General features: G+C 37.1%; 1 protein-coding gene across 5 annotated transcripts in view; it reads right to left on the reverse strand.

Annotated features, from left to right (window-relative positions):
• ITCH (itchy E3 ubiquitin protein ligase) overlaps nucleotides 1–23,158 on the reverse strand; it is a 94,858-nt gene that overhangs the window by 16,315 nt on the left and 55,385 nt on the right. For all 5 annotated transcript variants that reach the window (XM_087818784.1, XM_087818787.1, XM_087818783.1 and 2 more), the window contains 8 exons: nucleotides 22,852–22,947; nucleotides 20,951–21,125; nucleotides 16,726–16,795; nucleotides 11,709–11,793; nucleotides 7,165–7,293; nucleotides 6,292–6,364; nucleotides 4,944–5,015; nucleotides 1,299–1,387 (listed from right to left, as the gene is read on the reverse strand). In XM_087818784.1, coding sequence (XP_087674910.1) covers nucleotides 1,299–1,387; nucleotides 4,944–5,015; nucleotides 6,292–6,364; nucleotides 7,165–7,293; nucleotides 11,709–11,793; nucleotides 16,726–16,795; nucleotides 20,951–21,125; nucleotides 22,852–22,947 — 789 coding nt within the window. The remainder of the gene's footprint in view (nucleotides 1–1,298; nucleotides 1,388–4,943; nucleotides 5,016–6,291; nucleotides 6,365–7,164; nucleotides 7,294–11,708; nucleotides 11,794–16,725; nucleotides 16,796–20,950; nucleotides 21,126–22,851; nucleotides 22,948–23,158) is intronic.

A 23,158-nucleotide genomic window follows, 5' to 3' on the forward strand; every position in this document is an offset into this window, starting at 1 on the left:
CATAATCAAGTTTAAACTTCACTAATTGACCCATGTGGGTAAAGCAGCTGAAGCAAGTCTAATATTATTCCATTTATTTCTAAGTCCCACAGTGATCTCCATCAAGTACCACTGCTCTCTAAATCCTAGACAAATATGAAAAACAATCCAATTTCAGAGGCAATAAAACACTTAATTCAAGCATTCATTCATCAGAAAAATGCTCTGAGATATTCCAATTCAAATGCTGTGAAAATGCCAACCAATATTAATGTAAGATTATACGTACTAATTATGTAGCACAGGTAGGTGTGGTAGAACAGTAGGCAGAGCAGACCTGGGGCAATACGTGTGATATATAATCTTGTGTTTAAGATTTATTTTCCTGTTAGTTTCATGGCCTCTGGTAGTAATACTGCTAATACTTAAATGCTAATTCATTTTCTAATTAAGAATAATTGCCCTTCTCCTAAATTATCTTTAACCTGTACAAAATTAAATGTTTCTGTTCATATTTATTATTTACCTGTGAGTACTTCATACACTTTGAAGTGTGATAAGTAAAAAACTACTAAACTGCAGCCACCAGTTAGCGAGCATGCTAGGTCATTTTAGAGATAAAGATTTTGCCCCAGGTCATGCCAGTGAGTGCAGGAAAAGGGTTCAAACCATCCTGACTCCACAGTCCTTGCCTTCCACAGTGTCACTGCTATGCAAATGTGCAACCTGATAGACACGCTGTTATAGAGTAAGCAAAGCGATGTCTTATTTCAGTCTCCCTCCCAGGATTTGACTGGAAGTTCCACTATTAAGAAAACAGATTTAAAGATTTCGACTCCTATTTTATACAGCCTTCTATTCTCAAAACAGATATATTAATCTCAATTGGGAATGGAGTGACTATTATCTGTATTGGTAATCTGTGATGGGGAAAATGACCTGATCACTACAGGGCCTGGTATGCTCTGTGAAACAGACGTGAGGTGGTAGATGAAACACTGGCTCTTGCATCCAGGCTCTATAACTTAGTTATGTGCATTAGGTGACTCTCTAAACTTCATTATTACCTGTAAAATTCTATCTCACAGGGTTATTCTGAGGATTAAATGAGTGATGTGGGTGAAACCAACTGGCAGTACCTTGGAGTTACCTTCTGAATTAATGTTGAAATTCTATAGCTGCAGCATAATAAAGGTATAATAATTTCCTACATTTCATTTTCCTGAAATATAAGATTGAGAAAATAATACTTGCAAGCAAAGCGTAATGATACCTTTGGAGGAAAGGAACTAAGTTCTGAGTATTCATATTATCACTACCTTGCTACACCTCCATAATCTAAACCTTCTTCTCCTGGAAAAATCACCCACAAGCGTCTTCGCAGATCTTGGGGACTGAAGCTCATTATCTACAAAACAATAAAGTAAAAGAATTGGTAAAAGCAGTTGTTGAAATACTATTCTACCACTTCCAGGTTTGAAATCTCCATTATATAGGTAACTTAAATTCCCCTTGACATAGAATTGTGTTTGTGGTCTAATCAACACCACACACACACAGAAAATATATTAATGTTTCATAGTATTTTATATATTATAGATATCTATATATTTATACATGTTATACATATTAATTTTCTTTCCTTTATTTAAATGTGTTTTCATTGATTTCAGAGAGAGGAAGGGAGCGGGAGAGAGAAACATCAGTGAATGGGAGAGTCATTGATCGGCTGCCTCCTCTATGCCCCCTATTGGGGATCAAGCCTGAAACCGGGGCATGTGCCCTGACTGGGAATCAAACCGTGACCTCCTGGTTCATAGGCTGATGCTCAACAACCACTGAGCAACACTGGCTGGACTAATTTTCTTTTAAATGATCCTGCTATTCACTTATAAAGTTGTATCTCTCACTTGCTTAGAGCAGTAACTGTGGATATGGTCAGAGGTTTGGTGCTTTTTTGGTTCTGTTTTGGTAAGTTTGGGTTTAACAGCCAAAAGGCACATGTTTGCTACTTGGCCAACCTGGAAATGAAAACAAATGGCTGCAGAGAGAATATAGTTAACTTTGGAAACTCGTTCTTAGTAGAAACTTATAAATACATAGAAAAACTATTCAATTTTGTGTCCCACTACAGTAGTTAATAAGATCATCTTTGTTAGATGGGCCAGGTACAGAAACCTAGATACAGTAGGGTACAAAAACTCACCAGGGCAGGAAGCCCCAGATGCCTAGCAAGGGGGGAAACTGGGAAAACAAGAACTTTGTCCCCACGGTAACCTATCTTCCCCTAGCATATCCCTGAGCAGTCCTCCTTAAAGATAACATCTGGGCCTCAGTTGTATTTCAGCTCCAGCCCAGATAAGCAGTGATACCAGACAAGTGGCACCCTGGCTGCCTCTGGACCAGATACACTGAATAATGAACCCCTGCCCTGGCACCAACCAATCAGTGGAGACCATGACCCTGAAAGAGCACACCTGGAAAGCTGATGAATATTCTATTGAGATCCTCCCGAGACCTCCCCTAAGATTCCCGCCTGCAAGAAAGAAAGAAATACACTCAGGACAAAGGACCCAGCGTGCTCCCCACCAGGGGGTCAGCGCCAATTCCATCCCTCTGAGGGAACCCCACAAGACTTCCAACTGGGGGAGCAATGGGCAGCGGTAGCTCGTCCAGGGCTTATCCCCTGATCCTGTCTCCAAGGCGCCTTCTCTCTCTGACACCTCAGTGAGCCAGAGCAGCCCAGCCCAGGCTCTCCTGTTGCCTCTTCTGTGCTCTTTCCTTGCTTCACTGTCCCAAGTATATTTTGCTGCCATCATGGACCCAATACCCTTTGGCTCAGTGCTGTGTAGCCCTTCCCTTTGGATATCCCCATCCCCTTTTAATAACTTTAATTTTTCTTTATTCACTCATTTGAGATGGCTATTTAGCCTGCCCGTGTACCAACATGTTAACCTTTCAATCTTCATCTTTGAAGGACAGTACCATTATTGATCTACAATAAATAGGTAATTTGGGTTCTTTCTTTGTAAAACTATTTAAATACCTGCCAAAAATTGGGCCTGTAGAACATTACAAATATTAATTACTCTTAGAAGAAAATGACAGGGCCTAGAGAGAGAGAAGTTGATACAACGCCTCCATTTTATGAAATATAAATGAACTTTCACATTTAAATATTCGGAGAAACTCCGTTTCTTATGCCAGGGCTTCCCACAAAACAGATATATCACTTTTATGAGTTCATATTCTGCTCAAACAAGAAAATCCCAGATGTAACAAAAAATTCAATGCTTATGACATGTTTATGACAAAAATTCTGTTAAGTATACTACAGGCTATATAGATAGCAATACAAAACAAAGAGGTTAAAAATTGTCCTCATGGCTGCTCCCCAAACCCTAGGGCTATCCCTGATCTCTCTTGAGACTTTTCCCCCAAACCTGAGACTATTCTCCTGGAAATTCTGGTTGTTCCTTTGCCGTGTGTCTGATATCTGGGGATTTACTATTCCCTGGACAAAATATCTTTAAATATTATCCTTTAACAAATGCCTAATATGAAGGAAAAACATTTTTATCCTGCACTTTCCCTCATGAGCATTTGTGCTATGTTACTAAAAACACTTACTACCCAAAACAGCTTTATCCAACAGTTATGAAAAAAATCTGATGCTAGTTTTGCTATCAGATTTGTCACTTCCAAAGCAATCAAATTTTTCTCAAGTTTTAATTTCACATTTAATTCTATAAATGTCAAATATAAGATGACAATTTTAAACAATTGTTTTAGCACCATCTGGTCTGTCATTCTGCAAAAGCCTCTGGTTTCAGAAGCCAAAAGATAGAGACATTTAATCATGTTTTGCATCTTTTCAGCATTGCCATAGGCAAATTATGTTCCAAGAAACTGGCCCACCCAAGACTGCATACTCAGTGACTACACAGTGGCTATGAATATGGAAATTAGAAAAAGGTAATGACTGGAGTAGTGAATGGTGTTGGAGACTCACATCAGATCAAGGGAATGACTCATAATTCTCTAAATAGCCTTAGTCAAGGCTCTGCTGCTAAAAAGCTATCTGCTCCTTCCTAGCAGGATGCCAACTGGCTCTCCCCTTTCAATGTTAATAGCTGAGGTTCCATTAGGAAATCAACATAACTGTTTCTGAAAGGAAGCCAGCTACTGTCAACTATCTCAGACAATCTCTTTTCCTTTGTATTCAGTGTGACACTTCTTGAAGCTGTAGCTATCACAATTATCACAGGGGCCTGATAATAAAGAATCACATCCACATCTGGCCATAAAACAAGGACTAACTGGATATTTTCATATTAAGACATTTTTCCACTGGTCATTTAATCTTCTCTACAACAAAATCACTTAACATTTAGTTGCATTTGGTTAATAAATAAAGTTGCAAAATAAAGGTAAGTAATAAATTAACTCTGGTTCTGAGGCAACTAAAAAAATCTGTTGATGACTTCTTTAGGAATTGGAACTAATGACCACTTTCTTTCCTACATAAAAATATTGTAATTACAAGAGTACCATGCTTATTGTAAAAATGTAAGTATTACAGAACTAAAAAAGTTATAAAGTCTTCCCCACTCCTTTCCTACCTATCCAATAATGTTCATATGGATATTTCCAGACTTTTGTCTACCAAAAGCCTATTTTCTTACTTAAGAGTCTATTTTAAATCAAACACTTAGTTTAGAAATAGAAACCAGAAACTCACTAATCACTTTAAGTTACTCTGACATTTCAAAAGCACAAAATACACACATACACAAAATACACACACAAAACTATCTGTATGTTCCTAAATTTTCAGTACTACAGTAGCTGGCAATGAGATTAGACTTAAAAATTCAAGGACTCCAACTCAAAAAGTTCCAAACTGTTCAATCTGCCAACACCAAAAGATGGTTTGCAGCTGGCACCCAGGAGGCAAACAGTACCTGCTGAAAGGAATCTTCAAACAATGTTTTTCTTGTCACTGTAATCTTTATGTGCTGTGGCATGGCCAGTTGCTGAAATATAAAAATGACTTAAGTCAACTCTCACCATTTAAAATGATCTATCAAAAAACCAAAAGGGTAACATTTTATTTACTTTTATCTTTGCTTACAGAAACAAGTAGACTCTGAATATGACTGTATATTTAAGAATGACTATGCATTTGTGAGCCTTCATGCTAATTACAGACATTGATATATAAAACACAGGAAAACAAGATCTCATATGCACCAAGCTTACTTACTAAGTCAAATAAATCTTCAATTTTATTTTCAAAAAGCAATTCAGATTCTTCTTGCTTGCCCAGTTAATTACAAGTTTGAAGTTAAAAAATATTCATTAAAGTAATATTTTAAATAGTACATTAATTTTATTTAGAACCCATAATGAAATCATTAATTCAGTAAATATTTATTTATACATCAGAAATACTTGGTCACATCTGAGAAAATAGTGTGAATATAACCACATATATGTATCTATCAAAGTGATACATATATATAGGGGTGCCCCCAAAAAATGTATATACAGTTTAACAGCTGATAACTCACTTAATTTTCACTCCTTTTCAGGTTTAACTGATTTGAAATAATGGGTAAAGCCAGACTAAGCTTTGAATAAAGAAAATTTATCCTAAAGTGCCACTAGACTTTTTTTTATGGGGTACATAAAAGATAAAGTTTACAGGTACAAAACTGGCAACAGTCGATGAATTGAGGGCACACAAATACCGAATGAAATAATTCTTGAAGTTTGCAATTCCATTGCTTCATGTTATTAGCAGTGCCTGGACCAGAATGGTCACCAGTTTGAAAACAGGCATTGACAAAAAATTTATCCATTTCTGTAGATTCTTTTAAATTTTGAAACAAACTGTATTTTAATAAACTCTGACTTTATAATCATTCTAAGTGCACATACATTTTTGGGGGACACCCTGTATGTATGTATCAAGCAAATGCTAGCTATGAAAGGGGCTAGTTATAATTTATACATCAGAAAATGTTTTAACTCATTTGAGGATTTCTGCAACCTGAACATAATGGTTACTGGAAAGAGAGAAGCATTGTTTTCTTATTTGAATGGTTTCAAATTTATTATTGTGGACAAAAGAAGCTACAAATTATATAACTGATCAATCTATTTCCTTGCCTTAAAAATAGGAGAGATTCCGAAGCTTCACATTTTACCTCTTTTTCTATAAGTTAATTATTTTCATAATCACTGACTGTGTAATACAAGCAAAATAAACAAAAGAAAGGGAGTACAGAAATATATCCCAATACTAACCTGACACCAGAACCGGAAATACTGAAACTTTGCCTTAAAGTCCCGTACATAGGCTATCTGGGGTCCATTGTCTCTGAGGAAGAATGGAAATATGACATATATAGCTGTAAGATAAAATTTTGAAGGAAAGCAAAATACCATACTCCCTCCAAACTCAGCAGTCAAATATGAAAACACCCTAGTAGATAGGATAGCATAATCCTACCACTGCCTTTTAAAATGTTTATTTCCCAGGATTATTTTTAAGTAAAAGACAGAAATAAATTTTCATCTTTTTAAAGCCAGTGTTGTGACATTTTCTCTTATATACAGCCAAATCTAACAGGACTATAAAGTAGGTGCTATCTGAGAATGTTGTCTATCCCCCAAATCCATTCTCTCCTTTGTCCTTAAATCAGACTCTTGATATTTACCTGGGCAGACTGCTACCTAGGATAAAGATTACATTTCCCAGTGTGGCTGTGAGACTTAATGAGTTATAAGTGGAACTGTTGTATAGGACTTCGAGAAAGGCTCTTTTAAAGAGAGCTGGAAAAAGATTTTTTTCTCTTTTCAATTTGTTCTTTTTATTCCAGCCTACAGTGTAATTATGACAGCATCAGAAATCAGAGATTAATTAGTGAGTAGTACTGTACTGATAATTTCTGAATAGTCCCATTTAGTGCTGTGTGCAAAGATGGTAACAAATATGAAAAGTCTATAGGAGAAAATATTCAAGAGAGTAATGGAAATACAAAATATTTAGTGAACAGAAATCTATGGGCAGGCCAACTCATGAAACAGCAACAACTATACTTCTTGCTAATTCAGATCCTTTACATCAAAATCTTGGAATCAGTTTTTCTTTTAATCTACAATGTTTAGAAAACTTACAGGGCAGATTTTCCAGTGCGGGGATCTATATAGGTGGTGGTTCTTCTATTGTGGTCCACAAAATATGGAATTCCATCAACTGTGAATCTCATTTCCCAGCCTTCAGGTAAGGGCTTTTCATTTAACTGACTAAAGAACATAGAAAAATATATAAACAAAAAATGTTAAAGAGATGATTGTTTGCCAAACGCAGAAACTAAAACCACACATAAATGCACTAGGAATCTTCTAGAAAACCATTTAGTCCAGTATATCCAGTTGTTTACTAGATCTCTTAGATATACCCTCTTTATCCCATAAGCATGTTAATGTGTCAACAGGCCCATCCCCAGCTACCTAATAACCCACCTAAACACCCCAACGGTAACCAAGTTCTGACCATTCTGCCTTAGAAGTCTTCATGTTCACCACTATTTTCAATCTCCAGCACCATCCTTATGCTGGCTTTATTCCTTTCTCCTAAACTTTCACAACAGCCACCTAACTGGGTTTTTCCTGCCTCTGGTCTCACTCTGGTCCTACACTCATTTATTTCACATTGCTGACAGAGTACTAAACAGAGATCTGATCAAATCAGTTCTCTCCTTAAGGTGCTATCACTGTTCACCACTACCAATAATAAAATCTAAGCTGGATGTGAGGGCGATCTGGCTGTGACATCTGTCACCCCACTGATAGCCAGGATTGAATCGACTGATCTGGCTGGCTAGCGGGTGTCCCCTTCCTCCCTCCCCACTTCATGTGCATCCCTCCAGAAGCTGCATGACTTTCCCCAATAGAGGAGAGGATCGTTCTTTGGTTAAGGGTATACTGAGTAAGAGTAACTGCGCTCCCCTGCTAGAAGCTCCATACAAGCTCTCATGGTCCACTTGTAGGAGAATGTAGAGTAGTCAAGCTTCTGAGACTCCAGACATATCCAAATGAGGCGCTGCATGTGGAGTCTGCCATTCTTGGGGGAATAAAAAAAACTATCTAGCCCAGCTGGGCATGGCTCAGTGGTTGAGCATCGACCTAGGATCCAGGCAATCAAGGTTCGATTCCCGGTCAGGGCACATGCCTGGGTTGAGGGCTCGGTCCCCAGTGGGGGAGTGCAGGAGGCAGCCGATCAATGACTCTCTCATCATTGATGTTTCTATCTTTCTATCCCTCTCCTTGCCTCTTTCTGAAATCAATAAAGATATATTTAAAAAAAAAGAAAAGATCTAAACTATTACATCTCGTACTCACTCACTCTGCCCTCAAATCCCTTCTCTGAACTCTGTGATTTCATAGTGTTTAATAATGGTATCACCAATTCCCTAAACAGGACACAATCTGTCACACCTCCAAGGGAAACCTTTCCTCTTGTCCAGAATCTCTATTATTCCTGGTAAGGCAGCTCAAGTGTCTTTTATGAAGTATTCCTATCCACTTAATATCCATCTTTAGACCTTACTTAATCTCTCTGAATTTTAGTTTCTTTGTCCATAAAGACAGAGATAACAATGTCTGTATAAGACGAATATATGAGAAATCAATTAGATAATACAAGTAAAAAGCTTAATAATGAGCTTATAATGAGCACATAATGATCCCTCAAACTATTATTATTCCTCCTACTATATACTGATCGTTCTCTTCAGGTCTCTGAAGTACTTCCTTCATACTGCTAGCACAGCACTTATCAAGTATTTCAGTTTGTGTTGTCTGGCACAACTTCCCTCCCTGAAAATATTACATGAGTTTTAAAATAGGAGCTAGATTATAAGGAAATAGTGACTTGATTTTCATTTGTTATATATTAAAATAACTGAGGCATTAGTATAAATATTCAAAACTGCATAGTCCTGAATCTAAGAAACTTATCTTTACATTTAAACATGACACGAGGACGAGCAGGAATCACTGAGTGCCTCCTCCGCCACTTGTGCCTGTGCACTCTGCGTAACAGCAGCCTGTCTTCTTAGCTATTTGGGTGTAGTAAGTGTCCCAAGTTTTATTCATATTTGCCAGGTTTTTCCCCTCTATTCTATATCTTCAATTTTTCCATCTGGTGGGTTTGGTGAAAGACAGAACATTGGAAATGTTCCAGTTCCCATCAGAAAGGAAGACAGGGAGGAGTTGGAGGCACAAGCTCATGTTTTACAGAGCCACTGCTGCGCACAGGAATGTCATTTTCCTCAAGTGTACTTTAGAAGCACAAAAGGCTGAGAACCATTACACAGAACAGTATTTTGTAAACTATGTCAAGAGGATCAGGACATTTAGCTGTATTCACAGAACTAAGGACACAATGTCAGATAAAACAGACTACCAAAATTTTAAAAAAGGTAACACTTCTCATGTGTTGTAATTATATTTGCAAAACAGACTTAGTTGTTATCTTAAAAACAAACAAATTGGATAGAACTGGGTCATTTTTTTAAAAAAAATATCTTTATTCATTTCAGAGAGAGGAAAGGAGAGGGAGAGAGAGATAGAAACACCCATGATGAGTCATTGGGGATTGAGCCCTCAACCCGGGCATGTGCCCAGACCGGCAATCAAACCTCGATCTCCTGGATCCTAGGTCCACGCTCAACCGCTGAGCCACACCCGGCCCAGCTGGGTCATTTGTTTTAAAATAGGATGCTAACTTTAGTTCTGAAACTTTAAAGGAACAAGGGGGAACAAAAAATGTAGCAATCACAGTAAGGTGACACGGTGTATTCTACCCTTAGAGGCAGAATTTTAAAGAGGAATTAGAAATGTTACTTTTGAAATTCTTAATTCTTCCTTTTTGGAAAATTAAAAATATTTAAGTTAAATACCGTAACTCCATAAAAAAATGTGATTTGTTGGTACCCAGAAATAGATTTTAAATTTAAAGCATCCCTTTTGAACAGCAGTTCTTAAAACTTTGAGCCATGAACATGATAAGTGAAGAATTAATCATACCTAAACAGAGGTCTGGCCTTTGCCCTCGACTACTGAGAGTTAATCTCTAGGCCTCTGCAATGTCTTGCCTGTCAGAAGTATCTTTGTTTGCTTGGAGGCTTTGAACATCAGACAGTCAACAATGTGTTTTATGATTGAGACTTTGGGATATTCCACATCGGTTCTGACCTCTGGCGTAACTGAAAACTGAAGGTATTAACCCAAACTCTGAAGAAGGGCTGGAGACTAAAGGTTAGCCACATAGGCAGTACACGATGGGAGCCTTAGTAAAAACTCTGGATACCAGAGACTCAGGTGAGATTCCATGGTTAGCAACATTCCACACATACTGTTCCACGTTAATTGTGGGTGTCTGGAACTCTCTTAGACTCTGCCCTTTTCATCCCTTTCTTCTGTTGGGTCTAATTTGTATCCTTTCCCTGTAATAAATGTGACTGAGTACAAAAGGCTTCAGTGAGTTCTAGTCTCTCTAGTGAGTTATCAAACCTGAAAGTGGTTGTGGGGACACCCAAATTTGTAGCCAGTTGGTCCCAGCTTATGGCTGTCTAAAGTGAGGGCAATTGTGTAGAGGGTGTGCTCTCTGACTATATACCTTGCCAAATTTCTTGCAGAACTGAATCCTTCTGGCAGTCGGATAAGTGCATAGTATTACCTATTGTTATGAGCTGAATTGTGTACCCCTGCAAATTCATGTTAAAGTCCTAAATCTCAGTACCTCAGAGTATGACCTCATTTGGAAATAGGGGTCATTGAAGATGTGATTAATTAAGATGAAAATGGTGGGCCACTAATCCATTATGACTGGTATAAAATTTGGACACACACACAGAACGAGTGCCATTTTAAGACTGGAGTTATGCTGCCACAAGCCAAGGAACCACGAGAAGCTAGGAGAGAAGCCTGGACTCAGTCCTTCCCTACTGCCTTCAGAAGCATAGCCCTCCAAACACCTTGGTCTTGTAGCTTCCTCAACTATGAAACAAATCTCGTTGTTTAAGCCACAGGTACTTTGTTAAGGCAGCCCTAGCAAATGAATGTTACACACCATTACATAATGTTACAAAGAAAAGCAATCATATATACATAGTTATCAAAATATTAAAAAGACAACTTTATAACAATGTGACTCTATTAACTAGCTAGTTCTTGCAATGATGTATGTAAACAATATTTTGATATATCTGCAACAACTGAAGAATAATATAAAAAACCTGTGATCTCTACTGGTGGCAAAGTCCTAAACATTGCTAATTCTATGGTTGTAGCTTACAATCACAATGGAAGGAAACAGGTTGATGAAACCGAATGTTTAATTTTTCTCTAAGTCACATACTCCCTGAATTTTATCCAGTTGATCCCAGGTTGCAAAACTCTGCTTTAGAATTACTTATCTGGTCTTATTAATAATAAGTAGGTATTTTTGAATATTTAAGTGTATTGGCATAAACCAGGGAGTTTTTTCCCCCTATACTCTCAAGAAATCCACATCCATTATATGAAATAGTATAATTTTTTCTCTTTATAAGGTATGTGGGTGAAAGACTATGTAACTGATCTTTTTCATAACTGAATCAGACACGGTACAAATTTAAGAGGTTATCTATAAATTAGTAACTGAAAGTTCTTACCCTTGACTTCTGGGGTCTTCCCACTGTGTAATACGAGTGTTGTGGTTGACAAAATATACTCTACCATTGCCGTCTGTTCTCTTCTCTTAAATGTAAACAAAAAAAAAAACAAAAAAAACACAAAGACAAAGCAAAGCATTAGAGCTGGCACAGTCTTCTTCCTCACACTAAAATAATAAGATGAGCTGAATTTGCCCATTTCTCATTGTGCTGATTTTGTAGTTTTTAAGTCACATACTACTAAAGTTATAAAAATATAACTACATCCTAGAAACTAAACAGACTTAATTCAAAATGTCCTGCTCACAGAACTTTTCTGCTCAATCCAACTGACCGCAGCACAATTAATTAATCATTTTAACTTTTCATAGATGGCTTCATTTATCCTTAGCAGTCCCATGGGGTAAGTGGTTTTAGTTTATCTTGAAAGAAACTCAGACAGGTTAAGTGATCTGCCCAAAATCTCAGAATTAAGTGGCAGTGACGCAATGGAAACTTAAGACTTCATTCAGGCATTTTTTTCATACCACACCATCTCATTTCTAAAAATATAATGGGGGTAATATAACCTAATTGTTTGTTACATGCTTGGCATTATTCATCTAGGAAACACACTGTTTCAACATATGTCCTATTCCTTAACATGCCCAGCTCTCACACCCTAAATATCTATTGTAAAGTCCTGCACAGGGCTCAGCTCCGATTCCCTGCACCTGCAGCTGTGCTTGTCCTGCTCCCCTCGGCTCTTGCTTCTGGAGTCTCCTTGGTTTCCTGCTCCTTTTCTATAAAAGTTTCCCTGCTTCCCTGAGCTCTGTTATTAAGGTCCAGAAGACAAGTGGAGTCATTTCCTCATTTAATAACCACATAATTTTAAAACCTTAATATTAATATTGTTCTGAACTATTGACTTCTCTGCTCCATTACCAAGTAATTCTTCAATAGATAGTCTCTTCCTGTATCTGAATTTTTTTAATTTGGCCAACATGTCTCAAAATAAATAACTGAAGTATTAGAGTACAGAATATACTCCAACTTTTTTAAAAAGCAGTTTCTAAAAATTAGCAACATTCAAACAAACTTTTAAACTTAATTTCATGATAATAAAGCCAATTTTTATGTCCCGTGGTTTGAAAAGTTGTATCTATTTTTAATGTAAATTTTATTTAGAGCCTTTAGATCTTTCTTTAAGCAAGATATTGCAAGATGAGTCTTAGGAAAAGTTATATAGCCTTGTCAAATTAATATTTGTTAACTTTTAACAATATCCCCAGCACTGTTTCCATGATTTCATGTAGCAGTGATGATATAGGGGTTCAGAAGGTGTGTAATTTGTGAGTATCATGAACCCACTCTGGATAGGCATATCAGCTGAGACTAAAATAGAAACAGAACTCCGGGTGTGCATGATATACATAAAAATGGTACCCTTCATCTTTGACACACTGAATATTAACACTGGCTTCGCTGACCACAGTATCTTGAGTGTGGAAACATGTAACCAACTTTAAGGATAATCAACTTTAAGGTTGATTCTGAGGCAAAAAGAAGCACCTACAGTGCTACATGACAACAAAATAAGTTCATGTTCTTGGCAGTCACATTAAATATTTATTTTTAAATATATCTTTATTCATTTTAGAAAGAGGAAGGGAGAGGGGGAGAGAGAGAGATATAAACATCAATGATGAGAGAATCATTGATCGGCTGCTTCCTGCACGCCCCCGACTGGAGATGGAGCCCGCAACCCGGGCATGTGCCCTGACTGGGAATGGATCCGCAATCTCCTAGATCCTAGGTCGATGCTCAACTGGTGAGCCACACCTGGCCGGGCAGTCACATTAAATTTAAATTTTTAAAATGTATTTTCAGAATCTATAAATTTGATTCCAAAGAATTTTGCAGAGTAATTTTTATCATCTAAAAATAAGACACTAAGTGCATAGCTAAGCACGTATTCATCTTTTATCTGCCATGCAAGTTCAGATTTCAGGGCCAAAGATTTTCTCATCAAAAGCTAACATGAGGCAAGATAAAGTTAATAGGAAACTTATTTATTATTATGTTCTAAGTATATACTGCTGATATCAGCATATCTTGGAAGAGGCTGTGAAAAACAAAATTTCAAAGGTGGATGCACCTGCAAATTGAAGGATCATCTGCTCAATGAGAGGAAGAACTGTGGCTGTAGAACTGATTTCTTTGTTACAAAAATCACATGATAAACAATACTGAAATTACTGAACATCAAACCTGAATGCACATCAGAGCACTTCCTGACCTGGTGAATAAAACAGTAAAAAGGAGAAGATGCTTCTTGTTCTATGGATTCTTTCAGAGCAACTCTGAAAATGAAGAAATATCTTTACACCTGAATGGTAAACCCAGCTATACAAAGGCCTATTAGAAAACATTTTGAACTAAAAATATTTTGTTAGCCAGCCTCCATAATATCCATGTATTAAATAATTCTTTACTTCAAGATAGTAATGTCTAGCACTAGCATATAGAAGTCTGAAAAGGTGAGGAAATTGGATTTAAGTATATATGTTGTCACGAAAATAATGCTGTCAATTCCATAATGTAACCATAGAATATAAACTGGGATTTTATTTCCTGGGTCAATCCTGAGGGTATGTCATCTGTCACAGTACCAGTACTGTCAATGGTTCCACAAATAAGGCACATGCCCCAAAGGCAGACAGTGAAAAGCAATGCTCAGTCTGAGTAATAGGATGGTCATGAACTCATTTAGGAAGGGGGTACAGTTCAACTTCAGGAGTGTGACACCTAAAAACAAGCAGAATGTATGTAAAATAAGCAAGGTAACATTCTCATCACCCAGATAAGCTGGGACTGTGTGTTTACAGGAAGTATTTTAGGGAGATGTTGGCTAAAGTAAATCTGAGGAAGACCTGCTGATGAGGATAATGGTAAATACAGAAGGCGAGGACTGGCTGGCAGGAAAAGCTTTCAGAATAAAGACAACAGGCTGCAGCTCATGCTCCTATGAGCAAGAGCCCATTTTTCTTAATGGCTACTCTGGAGGAGTAAAACTTTCTGTGTTTCTGACAAAAGCCACAGAATCACAGTTTTTCTGCAATAAAATTAAAAGGACAAATAGATGACCTTCACATATATCCTTTTGGTACATCTATTTCTTTTCTGTAATGCAGCACAAACAACTCAAGAAATAAAGCTGAGAAATCCATCCATGTCCTGGAATGCAGTCTGACAGGTCTGGTGCAATATGCCTCATAAGGCCAGCATCCCCTCCTCTAAAGTGACTTTGTATTAACCATGCACTGTCCACTCTGAGGCTCCAACAGAGCCAAAAGACTCCTTACTAAACTGCTAGGCTTTGGTGAAGACAGAAATTTACTACTTTCACATGCCCTCCTTTTGTTTCAAGCTGGTAACAATAACAGTTATAAGTATGACCTATTATATTTTTTACTCACAAGAGTGTTAAGGATAAATAACCTCTTAAGAGCAATGGGGTTTCTGAGGCAGGCTTATAGAGCCAGTATCATTTATTGCCCAGATTCATGTGATCTTGACACATCAATGTTCCCCCTCTATTCCTCAGTAAAGTAATGCTAAAGCAATCTATCTTAGGGACCAATGCTTCCCAACAAGACTATCTAGAAATATCACTTTCTGAATTTATTCCAATATTATGAAATATCTACAGCTCTGTTTCCATAACAGGCTTTACTTTTCTGTTTTCCACTTTCTATATTCCCTTTGGCTTCCATGAAAAATTGTTCCTATACTGTCATATAGTATATTCCAGAAACTTGCTACATTGCTATGACATATAACACTATGAAACAGAATCTGGTGTATTAACAAAGTTTTAATAATTAAGTACCAAGTGCACTCAATAACAGAGCCTGCTAATGTGCTCCATGGTATAGCACACACAGTCACCATCCTTCCATGTGCCCCTTCCACTGTTCTTTCAGGTAACATCAACTCAGCCACACTCTGAACTGTGTATTGGAAGCACCAATGTGATCAAAATACTTTTTAAGTTTTTTATTTTGAAATAATTATTCACAAGATGTGGCAAAGTCATTCAAAGAAATTTCATGTACCCTTCAACCAGTTTCCCACAATGGTGATGATATCTTTTATAGCTGTAATACAGTATCAAAATCAGGAAACTGACACTGGTAAGTTACTGTCACCTACAAATTTTATTCAATTTTCACCAATTTTTAAAGCTGAATTCATTTAGGTGAATGTATAGTTTTATGCACTTTTATCCCAGGTACAGATCTGTATAATCACCACCACGGTCAAAACAGAGAACTCTTCCACCACCACATAAGAGCTGCTTACGTTACTGCCTGTATTTGTACTCAGCTACCTTTAGCTCTGTTTCCTAGTAACTATTAATCTGTTTTCCATCTCTACAGTTTTGTCATTTTGAGAATGTTATATAAACTGAATCATATAGTATATAATCTTTTGAGATTGACTTTTTAAACTAAGCAGAATGCCCATCAGATTGCTGTATGAATAATCCATTTCTTTTTATTGCTGAACAAAAATATTTTTAAACTTTAGAAAAATAATTCTAAATCCCAATAAATGTTTACTATAATAAAAGGTCAACTCAGAACTTTTGGAAAATGTAATGCCTATTTGGCACACTGAATTAAACCAATATACCCCGCCTGGCCAGGCATAGCTCAGTGGCTGAGCATCGACCTAGGATCCAGGAGATCATGGTTTGATTACTGGCCAGGGCACATGGCCAGGTTGAGGGCTCGGCCCCCAGTTGGGGGCGTGCAGGAGGCAGCCGATCAATGATGACTCTCTCATCATTGATGTTTCTATCTCTCTCTCTCCCTTCCTCTCCCTGAAATCAATAAAGATATATTTAAAAATAAAATAAACCAACACACTCCAAAATATTCCCAGGTATTGACTTAAGCAAGAGCAAGACATCATCCATAAATATTTGATTTTAAAAATCAACAAATTGAATGAAAAAATTTATGTAACTTACCCCATCCAGGTGGCAGGGGACCAAGGGGGTCAAATTCCTTGTTTTGTGATGTAGCAAACAAATCTTGATTCTAAAAAGAACAACAAAAAAGGTGAAATACTGAACTTAGACAACCTGAGAGCAAGTGTATGAGTTCTGATATGTCTTTCCTGGCCATGTGCAACATAACACACTCTTAGAGAGTTCACATCTTAGATAAGTGTCACACTGTCATGGATAAATGCCAATACATTCTGGTGGAGAAAAAATCTGTGCAAACATTATTTAACATTGAAATTCAAATATTACAAATATATAATCCTCACCCCAAATAACCACTTTTTTTCCTTTTTAACTACAAATCAGTAAGTTACAAAAATACAGGGCTGGCAAAATAGGATTAAAGTTGTGAGTAAATGAAACAGAGTTTATTCCTGTATTATTATTTATTATTGTATTATTTCCCATACAAACTGTAAACCTACTTTTGCTCACCCGTCTTTAACTCCCCAACAGCCATTTATAAATAACAGTACTCTGTCATCAGAACTGAGAAAAACCTTCTGTATCTAAATCAAAAAAAGAGGAGCACATACAGAGCACAGTATATACAAGGAACTGTGGGAAGAGAGCTGGGGGAGCAGGAAGAACAGGCTGTCAAGTGAACAGGAGAAAAGAACTAGAGTGGAGAGGGGCTGGTAAGCCTAGACCTATATGAAAGATTCTTAAATTTCTGTCTGCAAGTAACCCACTGCTGGAGAAAAAGTGGTGGCTAGATAAAAGCAGAAGTCAACTACTGGACAAAGAGATGCAAATGCAATACTTACTCTGTGCAGGGTTAATGCATGTGTTTGGTTTAAACGTGTAATAAAGTGGGGTAACTTGTGGTCTCTCTCTCTCTAAGATTTGGTTAAGCCCTTTCTCCTTAGTAAAATAGGGCAAATAAATAATAAACTCCTTTTAAAAAAATTATTACAGAAAAAAATAAACAAGTAAATTGGACACTGCAGCCCATATATCCAGCACCACGATTCAACAATTATCAAGACTTTGCCACATTTCTTTTCTTCTTTGCTGAAGAAAATTAGTCATTGCTCCACTCCTTTGTATTTTAGTATGCCTTTCAAAAACATGTGAACACAGTCTTATATAACTACAAGTACCACACCTAGCAACAATCAATGTTAATGTTATCATCTTATTTTAAAATACTCAACCCCTACCTAAATGCCTCTGATTGCTTATTTGTTTACATCAGAATCCAAAGTCCTCACATTACATTTGGCTGATTCCTTAAGTCTCCCATCTATAGTAGTTCCCCACACTCTCGTTTTTTCCCCATGCCACTGACTTATTGCAGAAACTGAGTTAACTAATTGAAAGTTTTGAAGCTTATGAGAAAGATGCCCACTTCTGACTTATCAGCTCTAGGAAGACAGACCTGTCAGGAACTGGCCTTGCTTGTCTTGATAGATATGATTATGAAAAGGAGTAAGAATAGGGAGGCCAGGAAGAAATACTATAAAAGGTCTGAGCCTCATTATAGAACAGATCTGAAAAGTTTGGCATATGACAAACTATTTCGATAATTTTCTAATACACAAGACTCTCCTTCTGACTCTCCCTGGACAGATAAGCTGGGAAGCCATGGGCCAGGAAAAGCTATCACACAATGTTACTACTTCATCAACCATATACATTCTGAGGTTAAAAATGCTGGTGCAGCCCTGGCCAGTTTGCCTCAGTGGCTGGAGCGTTAGCCCACAGACGGAAGGGTCTCAGGTTCAATCCCAGTCAAGGGCACATACCTCGGTTGCAGGCTTAATCTCCAGCCCTGGTCAGGGCGCCTGCAGGAGGCAACCAATTGATGTGTCTTTCTCACATTGATGTTTCTCTCTCTCCCTCTCTTGCTTCCACTCTCTCTGAAAAGCAATGGAAAAAATATCCTCGGGTGAGGATTAAAAAAAAATTTTTTTTAATGTTGGTATATGGGAGTCTACTGCCCTGTAACTGGAGTCAGAACAAACAAATAGCAACTAAAAACCAAACAAAACCATGGACAATGAGGTAAAAGCTAAATTCAAGCAAAGTTCTAAAGACTTTGAGTATCAAACTTGTCAGGTTTACAATACGCTGTACATGCTCCATAAATTTGCTAATCTGCCTTTAACAGAATGTTTTAAAAGATTATGCATTGCAAAGGTAAGATATAGGGCACATTTACAATTGTGGATGTGAGAGAAAAGATGAAAACTAATACTTCTCTGCATGTAGAATGTGCCAAACATATGAGAAACTTTATTTTACAGAATCCTCAAGAAAACCCTCTGAGGTAATTGTAGCATTTTATAAAATAATGAGTCTTGATAAGGTTAAGTAACTTACTCAAAATCATATAGAGAAAGTAACTGTGGAACCAGGATTTGAACCCAGATGTGTCTGACTCCAAAGCCCATGCTCTTTCCACTGGACACCCACGTGGAAACTAGCCTTAAAGAAGCTAGGAAACCTAGGTATTCAAACCTAGAAATTTGTCCAGGCATACCAAAGGTGATTATAATTTAGAAAGAAAAGAAAATATAAAACAGCATAGAAAAAAAAGGGTAAGGTAGATAAGAGACAAAAATTGATTTCACCTCTAAAACCACTGTGAAAGGGCCCTAGCTGGTTTGGCTCAATGGTTAGAGCATCAGCCTGTGGACTGAAGGGTCCCGGGTTTGATTCCAGACAAGGGCACATACCTCAGTGGCAGGCTCCATCCCCAGCATGTGCGAGAGGCAACCAATCGAAGTGTCTCTCCCTCTCTCTCTGTCTGTCTCTCTCTCTCTCCCACTCTCTCTGAAAAGCAATGGGAAAAAATATCCTCAGGTGAAGATTAAGGGGGGGGAAAAACCCCACTGGGAAAGGGAATATAGTGATAGCTGTCTACAGAAGGTGGCAGAAAAAACTGTTTAATATAAAAAAAGTTATCTTAGTCATAACCAGGGAAGGATGACGATAAAGGTGAATTTGTCAGTGAGTGATACCTATTATGGCGATGGGGTCCAAGAAATACACAGGAACATGGAGAAAAGAAAACGAGACAATGCCTCGTGAAAACAGGTGCATTTATTCTGATGGACTCTAACAGGGACTGTACCAATGGTGATGGAGGGGAAGAGATGGCAGTGAAGAGAGTCAGCTTCTCTTGAACTCCTGGAGAGCTTTCTTCTGTTTAAGTTCTATATACTGCTCAAAACAAATCCCTCCTGTTTGTCACGTAGAATTAAATTTCTCCAAGAACTACTTTCCTTTTCTCAGAGAAAAGATGTGATTTGAGAGACCGTAAAATTCCTAGCACCAAAGATTGTATAACAAGCTATTAATACATTTTGGTGTATATCACTATTGCTGCAATATTGCTCTAAAGAAAAATATGTAAAATTTAAACCATTTCAAAAAAGGAAATGTTTTTATACCAAAGATAATTTGATTTTGAGGCCAGAATGAAACATTTAACATAACACTATAAGAAAGCAAATTTCTGGCCCAGCCGGTGTGGCTCAGCAGTTGAACATGGACATATGATCCAAGAGATCTTGATCTTGGTTCGATTCCCAGTCAGGGCACATGCCTGGGTAGCTGGCATGATCCCCAGTGGGGGGCGTACAGGAGGCAGCCCATCAATGACTCTCTCATCATTGATGTTTTCATCTCTCTCTCCCTCTCCCTCCCTCTCTCTGAAATCAATAAAAGCATTAAAAAAAAAAGGAAAGAAAATTTCTGTAGTCTCCCAGAGCACCAAATGATTTATGAGGTATATTTTACCTTTTATACATTACAAAGTGATTCAATTCTATCATTAGTTCTATATAACCACTCAAAACTCAGGTGTTCTTAGACCCAAGTCTTCAAACGTTCTGATAAATTAGGCAGTACTAAATTCAGAACAGCTGTAATTCTTTTCAAATTGCTTGGATTTATTTTTACTATTCTTTTGTCCATGGTTTTTAAGTTATCCTAATATCTTTTTTATTTTTGACATTAACAAAGTAAAGGAGGTTGAGCTTTAGTAAATTTCAAAGAGGAAAGGACAGATCATATACACAGAATAGTCAAGATAATGTCTAAAAATAATATCAACAGCAACAAGTGGGTTGCCATCCCACTTATACCTTCATTCTAATTAGTGGTTTACATTTCATATGCAGGAAAAGGTTAAAAACCAAACACTTTTGTTAAGTTTGTAATGCAACAGGTTGCTCACCCCATAAATGAACCTCTGATTAAACTGCTGCATTGCTCCTTGAAGCTGACTACGTTGGAGCTGCCACTGCTCATAGTTCCGGACCGATTCCAATGTTGGCCTCTGCCATGTTGTTGTTCTTGTGAAATGGTCAACGTAATAAATACGTCCCATGTTGTCAACTCTGCGTTCCCAGCTAAATCAGAACAAAAACAATCTAATTCAACAAATACTTGTGAAACAGATAAGAATTAAACAGGACTTATCTTGGCCCTGGTGCATGTTTGGTAACATTTTACCTTGAGAAACTACTTTTGATTTACCTGAAACCTTTCATTTTACGTATTTTGAAATGGTCTATAAGTAGAACTTAAATATACTGTCTATTTAGTAAGTCTCAAATAGTCATTAAGAAAAAAGTTCTCATTTTCTTGCCAATGTTCTTGTCGTTGTTGCAAACTTAATAGGGACACAATTTATACATAGAGCCTTTCACAGATATCAAAAAGCACTTTCTGACAAGAATACAATTATCTAATTTATCAATTCAAATGGGAGCATAATATTAAATAAACAATGCTATAATAATGCCTTCTACCTGGTTGATTGTTTAGGGTTCTTCCCAATATTCTGATATCATAAATAGTAAAATAATAAATACCTTTAATATGTAAAAAAAGTGTTTTCTTCCTTTGTATTATTTCATTTTTTTAAAAATATATCTTTATTGATTTCAGAAAGAGGAAGGGAGAAGGAAAGCAAGAAAGACGAAAATATCAATGATGAGAAAGTCAGTGATCGGCTGCCTTCTGCACGCCCGCCACTGGGGATTGAGCCTGCAACCAGGGCATGTGTCCTGACTGGGAATCAAATCTCGATCCGCTGGATCATAGGTCGATGCTCAACTGCTGAGCCATGCCAGCCAGGCTGCATAACTTCTTTAGGACAAATCTCCTGCAGGAAATTACTAAAAGTATGTGCATTATTATAATTATACTTCCAGTAAGAACTGTAATTTATACTACTACCAGCAATGCTATGAGGTAAAGTTCCTCTACAATTTCACAGTAAATATCATCTGATAATTTAACAAGTAAAATAGTACCTTTTAGGTGTATATTTAAGATTACTAGCACGATTAAATATTTCCCCATGCTTGCTACTGACTTCCCTTGAATAAAAATATTTTTCTTCCAATTATATAATTTAAATGTTCAATGTTTAACACCCTCTTTTAAAATATTATTTAGCCCTGGCCAGGTGGCTCAGTTGGTTGGAGCATCGTCCCATACACCAAAAAGCTGAGGGTTCAATTCCTAGTCAGGGCACATACCTAGGTTTCAGATTGAATCCCTGGTCAGGGCACGTATAGGAAGCAACTGATCTATGTTTCTCTCTCACATCTCTCTCTCTCTCATCAATAAACATATCCTCAAGTGAAAATTTAAAAATAAATAAATAAATTAATTAATTAATAATAAATATTCTTTATTCCAATTATTTTGCAATGATTTCACTATTATATATTAACATTTTTTCATATAAAATAGGGACTTTATCATCATCTATATGATAGGGGCTGTAATTCTTATTCAGTTAAATAATTACTCTTGAAGAAACTAATCCCTAAAACCCTGTGGTTTGAGGCAGTTAAAATTCAGAAAGGAAAACTTGGAAGTAGCAAGACCTATAGAATCTTGCTATGAGTGAAATGAGAGAATCAGAAATGAGTGAAAATTAAAATCATTCATTATGCACTATCAGTTCTCTGACTCTTTTTTTTCCTAGTGTACACCTACCACAAAACAAAGTGGATGGAGAAAAAACAGGAAGAGTTGAAAAGAATGTGGTGAAGACTCTGTACAGACATAACCTATATTTCTGAATAAACATTTTTTCTCTTCTTTAATTCAGACACTTACCCAGGAGGTAGAGGTTCTGGCCTATCCCACGTTGTTCTTTTTTCAATATGATCTACGTAGTAAACTCGCCCATGCTGGTCCACTCTCTGCTCCCAACTTAAACACAAAATAAAAAAGGCTGGTATGGTACTTGTATGAGTAGCCTGGATTTTTAATTCCGTCTCTGCCTTTTTCTCTTATATGACCATATTACAGAACTGAGGCAAATCAGCATGTCAAGAATTTAGGAACAAAATCAAGAAATGTTATCCTGAGGGTGACACACGGTGGAGGAGATTTCTTCTGCAGAAGTATCAAGTACCTGCTC

This window comes from Miniopterus natalensis, chromosome 7 (assembly GCF_054644295.1).
Source record: "Miniopterus natalensis isolate mMinNat1 chromosome 7, mMinNat1.hap1, whole genome shotgun sequence".
In the NCBI taxonomy this organism is placed as follows: Eukaryota; Metazoa; Chordata; class Mammalia; order Chiroptera; family Miniopteridae; genus Miniopterus; species Miniopterus natalensis.